Here is a 15,871-nt window from a genome sequence, read left to right as displayed (position 1 = left end):
AAACAACAGAAATTTGTTTCCTCACAATTCTAGAGGCTAGAAGTCTAAGATCAAGGTGTCAGCAGGCTGCTTTCTTCTAAGGTCCCTCTCCTTGGCTTGCAGATGCCCACCTTCCTGCTGTATCCTCAGATGATTTTTCCTCCTTGCTCACATTTCTGGTTTCCTCTCTGTGGCCAGATTTCCTCTTCTTATAAGGACACCAGTCATATTGGATTAGGGCTCACCCACATGACCTTATTTTACCTTAATTACCTCTTTAAAGGCCTTATCTGCAAATATAGTCACTTTCTGAGGTACTAGAATTAGAGCTTCAGTCCATAACACTGGGGTAATCATGGAGCTTACTCTTCCCCACCCCACCCCAGGGACCACTATCCTTTGTTGCCTGATTTCCAGGGTGTTGAAAACCATTGCTTTATATATATAGTTTCTACCTGATTGATTGATTGATTGACTGATTGAGGCAAAAGAGCCTTTCCAGTCCCTGTTAAACCCTCTGGGTCAGCAACAGAAGTCCTGAGCCTGAGTTCTTGATCACTACACTATACTTCCTCACATTGACCTTTCACAAACATGCAGAGATTTATGGGATCTACCTTTTGCTCATCTTTTAGTCTGCATTCAGTGATTACTTCCACTAGGAAACATTAGGACACTCCAATGTGACTTAGATCCTATTACTGTTACTCCCATCATGTCCTGTACCATCACAGACCCTATACTTGATTATATTTGCTTACTTAGGTTTCATGCTAAATCATAATTTCTATTAGCTTGTGGGCTGTGTGCTAGCATCATCACAGTGCCTGGCATATAGTAAGAACTCCAAAATATTTGTTGAGTGAAGAGATTTTTGTGTGTCTACCCTCCATGCCCCCCAAATCATGCATAGTTTGGACAATTATAAATTACAGTCCAAAATTTGAAAAATATACTAAATGTGAAGTATTCATCTTTTATGCCTTTTCATGAGTATAGACATTTGGATACAGTTAAAGATATCTAAATTCTTCTCCTGTACCGTCTAAGAGCAGGCCATTCTTACTAGTTGGCTCCTGTAGTAACTACCTGACCCTGACTCCTCTACTCCCCTCCCCTCCTCTTCCTATTTTATTTTGTTATTTCTCCATCCCTATGAGAGAGGCTATTATTATTATATATCTGAGGAGCTACAATATCATAAAGTTAGTAACTTACTGGAGGATAAAAGCAAATCCCAGAATCAATTCATTACAGTGACTGTGCTTCTTGGATTGTACTTGGCTTTCAGTACCTTCTAAAGCTATTTAAAGCAAAAAGTATCCCTTAAAGTCTTGATAAACTTGATTATTCTAATGAGGCCTACATTACCCCAAGCCTGGCCTTCAAAATATATGACAAAATAAATACCCACTATTTAACCCAGTAATTTATTGGGTAAATTTTACCCAGTATCTTTTTATTTGACAATTAGGTCTTTCAGTGTTTTACTGTTCTCATGTAATTATACGAATCTTTTAGCTTTATTATTAGCTTCCTAAGTTATTAGAGCCTATCTCAGAATTAAATCACAGTATGTAATCTTTATGAAAATCAGATTTGACATAGTATTTCCCATATTCTAAATCTTCAGTTTGAAAAAAATGTATTTGTTTGTGCATACACACACACACACATAAGTATATACATACATACTTTTTGAAATGCAACACACTTATAATTTGAGAGCTTTAAACGTTTGAGTTTTTACAGTGTTTGAGAAATCTCTAGTCTGTTATTAGTGCTGGTTGTCCGATATGGACACTTTAAAGCTGTGAAAGGATTAGAGGCAGAAGAAGTGACATGGAGGTAGTTGAGCCAGGTGGACCAGTGTTAATCAGTCCAGCTTTGGAGTGTTTATGTAGAAACATACATGTCTATGGCAGTCTATCCACATTTGAAGAAAAAAAAACATAATTTGTTTCCAAATTCATTATAGCTCAGGCTGAATATACATTAGAGTAGTTATGATTTACAAGAATCCTAAATGTGTACAGACTATTAAAATTATGCTGTAGATAAACTTCATACAGATGCTTGAGACTAGTCTATTAGGAGGATCATCCCCAGGCAAAATCAAATAGGCCACATTTATGTTTATGTGTTCCCAATGCCTTCAGACCCTTACAATCCTGTTTCATTTCCTGTGGCACATTAATAACTAAGTCTTTCCACCCAGTCCCAACAGACCATCATAAGAGTTGCTAACTTTTGGAGCATTCACTTTATGCTAGGCATTCTGCATAGAGACTTATACAGATTATATACATTTAATTCTCACAGTTGTGCTAGTGGTAAGTACTATCATTAACCTAATTTATAGCTGAAGAAACTCTAATAAAGGTTAATCAACTTTCTCAAACTCACAATTGACATAATGGGATTCAAATCGAACTGAAGTATGTTTGTATCATCACTCCTCCTCAGCTCCAGCTGGGTCCATCTTTTCCTCTATAACGTGGAGCTCTTATTTTTCTCTTAATATGGGGTAATAGTAGATTATTTCAGCAAACTAATCCTTGCTAATCTTTTTAACCTTTAATATGTTTTCCCCTTACTTAGCAGTAGCATCCCTCATTAAGAATTAAAATATGTAGAAAATGACAAGGATTCTGACAAGCTGATGGGAGAGAAGAATAGAGCAGATTGCAGTAGGAACAGATGTGTTAGAATTTATTAATCCTTTAACACTGAAAGTAAACTATTGTTGATTGCCTTATGGTGTGTTTCCATTATTCAGTGCCTTGCTACGTGGGAATCATTCCTTACATCACAGACCAACCTTCACTTGGAAGAAGCCTCTGAAGATAAACCTTAATCCCATTGAGGACTTCTGTTTGATCTTTGGGAGACAGCATTTATTAACCAAAGTTATTCTTTCTGGATCTGCCGTGTCCTTATAAAGTGGATGAAAAATGTTTCGTACCCATCTGGAAAACCAACAACTTGAAATCTCAGGTATTCCAGGTCACTGACATGAATTTGAAGATATATCTATCTGTATGGATATATATCTATATGTATATAGATATATAAATACAGAGAGATATCTGGCTTGGTTTTAATTATGTTCTTAAATTTGTGTGCCAATAATTGCATATAGATTTTTTTTCTTAAATATTTGACTGTGGAACATGCCATTTTAAATATGTTGTAAGGACTGTTTTAATAAAAAGTTTAGTATGAAGTGGTTGGCTGCAGTGTATTCTTTTCCTCCTAGTAGCTCAAGCCTCTTAAACATTCTAAAATGAGTTCAGCATGTGTTAACAAGTATACTGCATATTCATTTTTATTTCATTATCATTTCCTCTGAAATACTATTCAGTTTAATATTAGGAACTCAAAGTAATATCTAAAAATTGACATTATTAAAATTGATAACTGTTCAAAAATTAATTTGTTAAAAGTTAAGTAATTGTTTTCCACAATTAAAAAGTTTCCAAGATTTAAATTGTTATTTGAGTTATTAGTTAGAAATCCTTATATAATTATATTCCCACTAGTAGATATATTTGGGCTTTGTAAAATTTGTGCATATTCTTTACAATTCATACCTAGCTTTTATTTGTTAAGATATACAGTGTTTATCAAGTTTATTTTCCCATTCATTTATTGTCTACTCCATGCAAGGCACAGTTGTAGGTGCTTATGTTCTGTAGTGATGAAAAAGATACTTTCAGAGCTTACATTCTAGTAATACTGATCATACAGATTTTTTCTATTAATTTTATAACCATATAAAAAAGCTAAATGTGTTGATTATTTAATTTTTGCTGATTTTCAGAAATAGATATTTCTCAGGACTATGTGAAATTTGAGGAGTTTGGTCATGCTTGCTGTCTTACACATATGACTTCATATTTTGGGTATTATCAAGTGTCACAAAACTAGACATTTAAATTGTTTTAACTAAGACACGAGATTCACTTATACACACACAGCTATAAATATAAAATGAAACACTTTTCTTAAATATTGGCAAATATAATTTTTAAACCATTTGTAATAAAAAAATCTTCCTCCATTTTTTGACCTTTGGCTGCTGACAGCTTATAAGTCCCACGCCTCTGTCTTCCTCTTCTGCCCCACATCTTCTGGGCAAGCTGCTTGGAGAGCCCAAGTGCTCCCTCCTTTGGCACTGACTGGAATAAAGTTCAAACCGTGCAAGCCCCTCCCGACAGATGGGAATCTACCTGCTAACCACCATAAAAACCTTAGCTGGTCTGCTTTTCCAAATGTCTCAACCCATTTTTGAATCAGTCCAAGAGGCCAGCCTTGCTCTCCCCAGAAAGCCTCATGATGTAAGCGATAAACCTTGTCATATCCTCTTGGTGTGTTTGTGGCATCATGAGTCTTGACATCCAAAACAAATTTTAGGTGGGAGTCCTTCCTGTTTATCAAAATTGCCCCAACAGTATTGTTTTGCAAGCTCTTTAAGCCTTCTGAACTTCAGTTTCCCCATCTGGAGGTAATGGAGATAATAATCTCTAACCCACAGGGTGTTAAATGATACAGTAAACTTAGAAAACCTGGCAGAGAAATGATAGTTAATTAGATCATTAAATGATTCAATGGGATAAATGAAATGTGCTTTGTTTTTAAGTGCAATACCTTTTCCCCCGCTCTTTAGTGCACTGTATGCCTTTCCTCATCCCTCTCCTCCTTTTCCATCCACGTGACTGCTATCCCAAATACATACCATGCATAGCCGCACAGGTAACCCATGTTAACTAGCATGTACTCTTACACTTTTCCATTCTCATAATATACTGTACATACTTATACACACATAGCTTTTATCTTTGATCTAAAAATGACATCATACTATACATGCTATTTTGCTTCTTTCCTCAACAATATCTTCTGGAAAGCCTTCAAAGTCAAAAATAGCTCTACTCTTTACATGACTGCACAGTATACATGACTGCACAGTATATCATGCAGTAAATGAATCTACAGCAATTTATGCAGCCATTTTCTTGTTTATAATTATTTACTTTGCTTTCACTTTTTCATCACTGCAAAAAGAATCCCCATCCCTTTTAACTGTCACTGTCTTAGTCCTCAACCCCCATCTCCCAAGGCCTAAGGAATCTTCTTTCTGTCTCTATAGATTTGCCTATTCTGGATATTTCATATTAATATAATCATATGTGATCTTTTGTGACTGGCTTCCTTCACTTAGGTTCATCAATGTTGTAGTATTTGTCAATACTTTGTTATTTTTATGGCTGAAAATGCTCCATTATGTGGTTATACCACATTTTGTTCATCTATTATGTTTATCCTTTCACTGATGGACATTTAGGTTGTTTCCAACTTTGGCTATTATGAATAATGCTGCTATGAATATTGATATACAGGATTTTGGGTGGACATATGTTTTCATTTTTCTCTGGCCTGTACCTGAAAGTGGGATTGCTGGGTTATATTATAACTCTGTTTAGCCATTTGAGGAGCTGCCAGATTGTTTTCCAAAGTGGCTGCACCATTTTACATTCCCTCCAGCAGTGGATAAAGGTCCTAATTTCTCCACATCCTCACCAATACTTGTTACTATCTGATTTTTTTTTATTATAACCGCCCTAGTGGGTATGAAGTGGCATCTCATTGTTTTTTATTTGTATTTCCCTGATGCATCTTTTCATGTGCTTAATGGCCATTTATATACATATTTTTGGACAAGTGTCTATTCACATATTTTTCCCACTTTTAAATTCAGGTTTTGTGTGCTTTTATTATTGAGTTGTAAGAGTTCTTTATGTATTTAATGTACAAATCTCTCAAATTATGAATTTCATTTTCTTGATTATGTCATTTAAAGCACAGAAGTTTTTCATTTTGATGAAGTCCAGAGTATTTTTTCTTATGTTGCTCATGCTTTTGGTATCATATTCATTGCCAAGTATGAGGTTATGAAGATTAATTCCTGTTTTCTTCTGAGAGTTTTAGGGCTTTAGTCCATTTTGATTTAAAGTTTGTATATGGTGCGAAGAAAAAGCCCAATTTTATTCTTTTGCATGTAGGTATCCAGTTGTCCCTGCATTACTTGTTAAGAGACCATGCTTTGTTTCAGGATTCTTATTATTGCACTTGACAAAAAGAACAAATCAAACTACTTAAAAAAAAAAATATATATATATATATAGAAGGTGGAAGGGAATAGCTCTCTCCTTCCTAGTAGCAAAGCTGGGCAACTTGAGAGCCAGGAGCTCTCAAGTGGAATTGACTAGTTTACATAATCAAAAAGAAAAGGAGATATTTGGGCATGACTGGTCCTAAACAGATATCTTTTTCTTTCTGTCTATTCCATACTTCTCTTGAATGGTTGGCCTCACTTTCTTCTATTGCTGCCTTTACGTGAAGCTAATTCTGTGGTTCTCAGCTGGCACAATGTGATCCCCAAGTGACAATTAGCAGAGCCTAGAGCTATTTTTTGTTGTCACACTTGGGGAGGAGGGTGCTACTGGTATCTAGTGGATAGAGGTAAGAATGCACAGTAGAGCTTCCAACTACAAATAAATTTTTAACCCCAAATGTCATTGCTGAGGCTGAGAAATCTTGGGCTAGATTAATGTCTGCTAGTAGCTCCTGGCTCTCAAGTGCCCAGCTTTGCTACTAGGAAGGAGAGAGCTATTCCCTTCCACCTTCAATTCAGTTAAAACTCTTGAGAGAAGAACTGGCTTGGGATACAGGCAAACCCCTTCTTATCCCCACCCCCAGGTCTGAGGTCAGTCTTTGTGGCTAGGAGCCAGTGTGCTATTATTATCATAGCCAAGGTCAGTTCCTACTTTTTTACACAAATTACAGTAGGCAGAGAAGTTATGACCAAAGGGAGATGGCAGTTTTCATTCAACCACCTACGTGTTCACCATCTAAAGGAAGGGGCTGCTTTATCCAGAAGAAAGAAGAGTACTGGGGAAGATAGAGTAATACATGTCCACACGATAATTTTAAATGAACATACATTTTTATCTATCTAAAATTATATGAGTTCTATATATTTATATAATTAACACTTCTTAACGCCTAAAATTCTTCAACAAGCAAGGACTCGTAAAAATAGCTCTTCAAAGAATATCTATTCAAGATTACAAGTGTGAATAAACCATTAGTCCAGCACATATAATTACATAGGAAGTCAATCATAATTGTGTTAGCTAAAAAATAGCACAAGACTGTGAAATTTGAGTTGTTAGTGCATTCATCTGTATTAAAAAATCAACCTTTACATTAGAATTGATTGAATAAGGAGTTCAATATGTAAGAAATATTCTTATGTGGAAATACTGAATTAAGATTCCATTGAAACACATGAGTTGTTAGAACTAGAATTAAATTCTGAACATACTGTAAAAAAAAAAAAAGTCATTTTAGCATTTAAAATTCTGAGCTTGTGAGTTAACTATTCTAGGCCCCAATTTCCCATCTGTGGAAAGGGGGAATTAATCTGCCAGATCTACATTGCTGGAAAGTGTAAGAATAAATTAGAAACAGCTGACTTTGACTACTTACTTTGAATTAAAAAAGTTCTGCCTCAGCTTCCCCTTGTTACCTATTAAATCTTTGAAACTCCGAATCCCTTCATAGGTGAATCCTGAGATAAAGCAAACAATAATCACATTTACCAAGGCATGTCATAGTAAGATATGTTCAGAATGTCATGCATATGTGTCAATAGAAATAGATATAGATACATATTTAAGCTCATGTTTATATACATGATACACATGTGTTATGTGGCGTGTTTGTATACATGTGTGGTGTGTGAATGTATATAGTGATCAGTGGAAAGATGGGAATAAAAATCAATGGAGCAGGAAGCCAACTGCATGCCTGCTGTTACTTATCTCCCAATCTTCAGGTGTTACAGTTCACCTAGGTTTGATTATGTATTTATGTGCCTGTTCATAAGGTTATTGTGCAATGAGATCCCTTAAAATGGGACAGCTATTTAAATGTGTTTGCCATCACTTTTGCTTGTGTAATTCTTTAAGGCTATAATTACATACGTTCAAAAGGGAAAATTTGTACTTCTGCAATTCCTGTTTATATTTCTCTTAATGTAAATCGTGAAGATTGAAGAGATTGTTTGTGCTTTTTATCTTATGACAGGGTAATCTTTTGGTAAGATCAGAAGAACAATGCTTTCCCATTTTAAGGGGAATCGTCCCACAACATGCAATTTAATAACTAATCAGAGCTGGTTAAATGAAGTGTTTGATAATTAGGCATCAGAAATTTTCTTTTCCTACTTGAAGCATTATGATTACTGATTTTAAGATTAAATTAGTGTTGCTTTTAAGTGGTTTATTTGAACAATCTGAGATTCTAAATTCTTTTGAAGGACCTTGCATTAAAATATTATCCGTGCATCCACTTATTCAGTAATTCACTAATTCCACAAATACTCCACTACTAATAGGTGCCAGGCACCATCCTCTGTGTTGCTGTAAACAATTATGGTAAGTAAACATACCCTACTGTCATAAAGCTAAAAGTCTAATGAGACAGACATCATACAATAAATAATAAATAAATCTCGATTAATGCATGTATTATTTCCTAGGGATGCCTTATAAAAGTATCAAGAACTTGGTGGCTTACAACAATAGACACTTGTCTCACAGTTCTCAAGGCTAGAAGTGGGAAATCAATGTGTCTGCAGGACTGTGCTCTCCCTGATGGTTCTAGGGGTGAATCCTTCTTTGCCTCTTCTAGCTTCTGGTGTTTGCGAGCAATCCTCAGCATTCCTCGGCTTGTAGAGGCATCACTCCAATCGCATGGACATCTTCTCCCTGTGTGTCCTCACATTGTCTTCCCTCTGTGTCCCTGTGTCCAAATTTCCCTTTGGCACAAGGACACATGTCTTACTGGATTAGGGCCCACCTTAATGACATCATTTTAATTTGATTGCCTCTATAAAGAGCCCATAGTGAAATAAGGTCACATTCTGAGGTATTGAGGGTTAGGACTTCAACATATGTTTTTTTGGAAAGGAGACACAATTCAACCCATAACAATGCATAATTGCATATTGTGTGAAGTGCTGTGATGTAAGAGAGGGAATAATATGGAGCATCTATTTTAAATTGAGTAGACAGTGAAGCACGACTTAAGACCCAGAAAATAAGAACAAACCAGGCAAAGGGGAGTAGATTGTGGCTGAGTGAAACAATGCATGCAAGGGCCCAGAGATGGGAAAAAGCTTAATGCATAGGAGGAAGTGAAAGAAAACCAGGGTGTCTGGGCTGTAGTGAGCAAGAAAGAAGAAGTTCCAAGATGAGTTGTTGAAACTTACTGGAATTTGTTGTTGTTGGTTTATTTTTTTGTTTTTTTTTTTAGGAATTGTGAGCGATTACCAGAACTTGGTTGGGGATAGTGTGAACTTCTAAGGGACTCAATCAATATGGTTTTTATTACCTCCTTTATAGTGAGTGACAAAGGTGGGGATATTGGAGAACATACGAAGCTAGGAACAGCAGAAGAATTAGGAAACCTAAAGCATAAATAAGAACGTCAGTAGAACGAATAGAAATTCAAGATACCAGGCTTCAAATTGTCATAAGTAGTGTTCATATTCAGGGAGGTTTGTACTAGTACAGCCCTACTTGTTATTAAACTATTTGATGCTATCCAGAGACATATGCCAGTAGGAAAAACAAATCATTTAAATACTTTGATAATAATTGCTAAATAGCTGCTGGCATAGGCCTCCAATCACCCCACTGACTCGTGTTCTAGAACTGTCCCCAGACAGATTGTCCCCAAGTTTCAGAAATGAAAATGTCTCATGAGACAGTAGGGGCCTAGGAGACCCCTGCATTAGCTCTTTATTCGGATTAGTTCTTTAGATTAGTTCACCCATGATACACTGGATATATCATAATAAGAACTTTCAAATGTGATATTCAGACATAAATATATAGAAAGGCATTTTTCTCTATATATAGATATGTCTCTATGTCCATATACATGTGCATGTGTGCAAAAATATATATGCAAATATGTTTGCACACTTGCATGTATTAGTGAAAATTAGCAGAATAAGCTTAAAAGTTAATTATTTTATATGTCTGTCTTTATATGCCCATAGTCTCTGAAATCTTAACGATCCACGGAGACGCAAAAGCATTAACTGACAGGGTAGTTGTAGGGGCTAGAGACAGAAATGTAGCTGGGTAAACAAAGGAGCAGAAAATCCAATAAACGGCCAGGTAGACTTTGATTCAGGCTGGTATTCACGTCCAAATTGGTCCCTTTCCACAGAGAAAATATAAGAAGTGGGAGGCTGAGGCAGAGGCAAAGCCCAATGTCCAGATAAACAACTGCATGCCCATTCCAGGAAAGCAGCTGAGACATAAAGGACAGGATCCACTGCACATGGGAGGGAGCTGGGGCAAGGTGGATTCCAGGCAGGTTCCAATGTAAGTGGAGGCATGGAAGGCTAACACTCTCAAATAAGTGGGATGCATTTGGCCGTGATAGGGAACTGACTCTAGCAGGTTTAAATGGAGAGAAAATGTATCCTCATTTAACCAGGAAGTCACTGAGTAGAGTGGGCTTTAAGATCAGCTTGATCTGATTGCTCCACCCCTGTTTCTCTGCAGTTCCCTGGTCTGTGAGCATGTTGCTTATTGGCTTCCTTTCCTTACAGTATGAAAGTGACTTGGTGGCTTTTAATTTTGTATCCACGTACATGGTATAGAAAGGAAGCAGGAAGTTATCTTTTCCAATGGTTACTTTTTTAAGAATAGGAAAACTCTTTTCCAGAATACCCAACATTCTCCTGGTGTCTCATTTCTCCAAATTGAAATTTATGCCTATCCTGAACAAATCCCTGTGACTATTTTGTCACACAGTTGGCCTAGGCCTGAGTTTCTAAGCTAATTCCAAACTAGGGGAATGAGATTACTTTTACTGTATTTAACCTACTCCTGGATGTATTACCAGTTTTTAAAATTACTATTTAGCAAAGGATCTTTTGCTTAGATTCTCTCACAATTTTGTTGAAAGTAAATAATCAGAAAAGGATTTGATGCCCTGGTATTAGAGTGTCTCAGATTGGGAGGCAGACTCCAAGACAAAATTAGAAATGTCAAAGATTGATAGAAACTATGGGTATAAGAGATAAAGAAGAGAGGGCCAGAGAAAGGCTTCAGACTGCCATGCAGGTCTGGATCTATGAGGGGAGAGGTGAAAGGAGAAGAAAGTTGGTTCAGAGGGCCTCAGAATACAGCACAATTCTCAAAAAGTCTTAGGCCAAAGAGATTCCCGGAGCAAAACTTTTCTGTTATGGATCCTGGCCTGGCAGAAGTGACCCCCAGCTCTGGTGCCTCTGCCAGGCTGTCACTGGCTGAGAGTAGTCTGGGGGAAAGTAGGATGTTTGCATGGAAATCGCAGTGGATCTGAAGATGTGGCAGTCGGGGGCTGCCTGCTAACTACACTTCTCATGACAGGGTCTCTCCTGGAAGAAGAGCTAAGCTACAGACTTAGCTGCTGTCTAAGTGACTGTCACACAGAGTTTTTCTTCTCTTTTTAGTTTCTGGAAAATAGCACAGATTTTACCAAAACTTATTGAATGACAATGACTCATCTTTTACTCTTTCACTTTAGAGTCACCTTGTTTAATAGAAAAGGTTAGGGAAATTTAAATATTGCTAATTTTAATAAACCTTTGCTATGACAACAATTTTTGATAAAGTGCTTTATTCTTACGTATTGTAAGTTTTTTTGTCAAAACTTTGGAGTTACAGACTTAGCTCATGAAATTTATAGAAAATGTCAGCCATATAACCTAATTGATCAAGCCAGCCCTCATTGTGAAGTCAGTCATTATATTTCAGTTTAAATAAACATACAAATTCATATTTTCATGAGAATCATCTCCCTTCTGAATTTTAAGATCATTACATGGACAGATAGGTGATAGCTGGGAGGATGGGTGCACAGATAGGTAAATAGATAGTTCACCCTTGCTACTAGCTTGTCATTTGCATAAAATAAAGCATCACAACTTTCCGCATTTCTTAACAGACTTATTGCTTTGCTCTCATGAGACACAGTCACTGGAGCAAAGCATTCTTTGATGATCTTCCAGAGGCAGATGAGATTGAGTTCACTAAATGAAAATTAAATAAACCCTACCTCACCCAAAATTATTCTGAACATTGCAACATTGACAAGAATGCAGCATTTGTAATTACACAGCACACACACACACCCCATATATATATATATGAGAACATTTTAATTTTCTCTTTGTTTAGCGACTAGTGGATTTGCACTCTTAGGCAATTAGCCATAGTAAAATTCCAGATGTGTAAGAGCTATGCCTCTCTTTTTTAAAGTGAGAGAGCATCTACTGTAAAACGGAAAGAAAGAAAATTAGGTATGACTTCTAGAAAGGAGGAATATTCTCAAGCGGACAGTTTTAGAAAAGAATAGATTTAGGAATTTAGTATCTAGAAACTGATAACCAAAAACACTACCCATACCAGAGTACTTTCTGGAAATTTTCTTCTGTAGCCCCAGGCTAGTTTGAAGACTACTGGTCTGAATGACCTTCCATACTTTTCACCTCCTCTAAAGTCCAATCACGTAGACTGACTTAGCATTCTCCAAACACAGTTGCACTTTCATTTTTCTGTAATTGTGCTCATGTTTTTCCTTGTATTGATGAGTTCTTCCTTCCTGCCTTTCAAACTCCTACTCATTTAAGACCCAACTTAATATCATCCAGTCGTTGATGAATTTTCCTATTATCTCCAAGAATCACTCTTCCCTGCATCCTCCTGTGGCACTTTATAGCTACGTTTATTTATTGTAACATGTGCCACTGTTCTTGAAGTCTACCTGCTTAGATCATTCTGGGAAAAATACAGTCACAGGAATAATAATTTTTCTCTAATTCTCTGTGTCATATCCTCAGCTGCCAACTGTACTAGTTCTATGCCATTAGAGAAAAATATGAAAATGTTCAGTGCATAACAAACTGAAGAGCTATATTCGAACCAAAGGCTGAGATGGTAATTTATAATTTATTGCTGTAGTCCCCATTAGAGATTACTGTGATCTTAACCAAACTTGCGGTAATAGATATTTGAAAAGAGTGTCTAAAACATTAGAGGAAAAAAGTCAGCATTTTGTTTTGAAAGCTAAGGAAGGACAGAGTTTCAGGATACATAAAAACATAAAGTGAATTGCTCCAAAGAGAACTTATAGGAAATGGACCTGCCGAACTAAACAATTAGGAATTACATGCTAACTATAATGAATAGTTTTGTTTATAATTCAGTGGCCAGATTTCACCACAAATTCCATGGCCAGTCACATAGCACACCTACCTTTAAGGGATACTGGATAATTTAGTATTTTTTTTTTTTTACACACAGCTTCCACAGAATAAAATTAGAGCTCCATTACTAGGGTAAAATGGAAGTCTAGGTATAGGGTGGATAACCAGCAGTATCTGTAATACACCACAACCTGCGGTGGACAGTACAGAAATCCCATTTCTCACTGCTGTCAGTCTGCTGCAGTGAATTGCCGACCTGAAGACTGAGTCTTAGGAAATGTCTGCAAGCCTGATCCCAAACTTCATGATTGCCCAGAGCTCCTCTCAAAGGTCTTATAGATTCTTTCCCCACTATTTCTTCTGAATCATCATTGCAGTCTCATAATTTTACTTTTGAATATTCTTTAATATAAAATATAAACACTCCTTAGAATAGCATCACAGTAACTTACCTTTTCCCCTTCCTTTCTCCATTCCTCTTTCCCCTTTATTCGTTTCTTATAATCATTCTTTCTCTTGGTATTTCATGCCCCTGTATATTTCTGTCATAATGTAACACATCCCCCTTTAAAGGAATTCAAATTCTAATATTTCAAGAGAGAGAGAATTGTGCTAAAATCAATACTTTCCTGCAGAGAAAACCCTTTAATTTAATTATCATATTACAAAAACATAAAAAACTCAAAGTGGCTTGATGTCATAATTTGTATCCTTTAATGAAGGCTTAAATACAACCAAAGAACTATAACATCTGCTTTTAAACTTTAAATTTTAAGATTCAAAATACGTAATAGCTGCATTTTTTTCCTTCTAGAAGGACTTATGCAAATTCTAACAGACAAGATTACTTCGTGTTTCTTTAGAAATATGTGATAGAAATCAAAAATTTCATTTATGAGATTATTGTTTTTTTTCTTTAAGGCAAGGATGCTATAAATACTGGAAGATATTTTGGTGAGTAATTCACTTTTAGAGAAAAACATCATCAAATTCTGTTACAGCAAGTGAAGGTTATAACCATTTCCATATAAGAAACATAAGATGTTAGACTGTCATGATGTGGAATTCTAAATTCTGGATGGGACCATGGAGACAAGCTAACTTAGCAAATCAGTTCCTGAATTCACAAATAAATTGTGAATCCAGGTCTTTGGACACAGTATGTGACCTGTTTCGTTATGCAGGTTCCTAGGCTTACCAGGGCCCGACACTTGGTTTAATGCTCTGCTGCCACAGTCTTGGAAATGTTAGTAATTCTTGAAAAACAGGCCCAGTGTTTTCATATTGCACTATTTCATCCACACATTATACAGTGGGCCCTGGTTCCAGTTATTTGAACACAGAGTCAGAATTAGAACTGTTCATCCCCTTTCTTCGTACTCTCACTTCCGTGGCCAAACATGGTTTCAAGTGAATCTCCTTACTCCTTGAAATAACTTTCCTCCTAATATTCAGTGTCCGGCTGCTTTACTCCAGATAGTATACAGGCATCTAATGCCATCTTTCTTAATTACATCAAGTAAATGGCAAAGAGGTGGAAAGGGAGATGCTTTATTTACAGTTTCCTTTCTCTATATAGGAGGCATTTCCTTGCTCTATATAGGAGCCAACCCCTTTGGTTGTCGTTCATCATCAGCACAAGCTCAGTGCAAAGTACACATCCACAAAAAGCTTTTAAAATTAAGGATCAGGTTGGGCATGGTGGCTTACACCTGTGATCCCAGTGCTTTGTGAAGCCGAGGTGGGAGGATCACTTGAGACCAGTTGAAGATAAGTCTGAACAACATAACAAGACCCTGTCTCTACAAAAAAATACAAAAATTATCAGGGTGTGGTGGTATACACCATAGTCCCAGCTACTCAGGAGGCTGAGGCAGGAGGATTGCTTGATCTTAGGAGGTTGAGGCTGCAGTGAGCTATGACTGTGCCACTGCACTCCAGCCTGGGTGACAGAGTGAAACTCTGTATCTTAAAAAAAATATATATATATTGCTAGTCTGATAGTAAATAGGAAATTTTATTTTTTGGAAAAATAAAAGTTTTTTTTTTATATTTTTAAAGCATTGCTCTACATATACAAGATGGGTGGGGAAATAGTCAATAATACATGAAAGATATTCAATATCTGGGAAAGATATATATGTGTATATATAGTGTATTTATAGCTTTATGTATTATAGATTATAAATATATGTTATATAATGGTTTAGGGAGGGATAATACCTAATTACTCTTTTCAGATATAAATCTTCCCTCCTTCCCACTTGGTATCGATTGTTTTTTACATTTTACATTCTGAATGAAGATGCTTCTCTTCTTCTTTAGCTGTTCTCTGTCCATTTTGAGTAAATTACAGCCCCAACTATTACTAAGCTGAAGAGTTTTCCAAGTAAACATTTGCCAAATCTTTTAAAAAGAACTCTTTTCTCAGAGGGAACAAATGTGTGAAGCTGCCCTGACCTCAGCTAAGAATCTGAGGCACCTTGCTCCTGAAATAATTCAGAAGCACCTGGAGATTTTGTGTTTGCTTTTTGCACTGTTGACTGGTGGATACAC

The 15,871-nt window shown here is 36.4% G+C and overlaps 1 protein-coding gene across 2 annotated transcripts in view; it reads left to right on the top strand.

The window, feature by feature from the left end:
- The window catches only part of SNX7 (sorting nexin 7), a 102,594-nt gene extending 99,389 nt beyond the window's left edge, over positions 1-3,205 (top strand). For both annotated transcript variants that reach the window (XM_008960545.4, XM_063599864.1), the window contains exon 9: positions 2,759-3,205. In XM_008960545.4, the coding sequence (XP_008958793.2) occupies positions 2,759-2,836 (78 nt within the window). In that variant the 3' untranslated portion in view covers positions 2,837-3,205. The remainder of the gene's footprint in view (positions 1-2,758) is intronic.
- The last annotated feature ends 12,666 nt before the right edge of the window (positions 3,206-15,871 follow it).

Source organism: Pan paniscus, chromosome 1 (genome assembly GCF_029289425.2).
Source record: "Pan paniscus chromosome 1, NHGRI_mPanPan1-v2.0_pri, whole genome shotgun sequence".
Lineage (NCBI taxonomy): Eukaryota > Metazoa > Chordata > Mammalia > Primates > Hominidae > Pan > Pan paniscus.
This window is presented reverse-complemented; position numbering and strand designations above follow the sequence as displayed.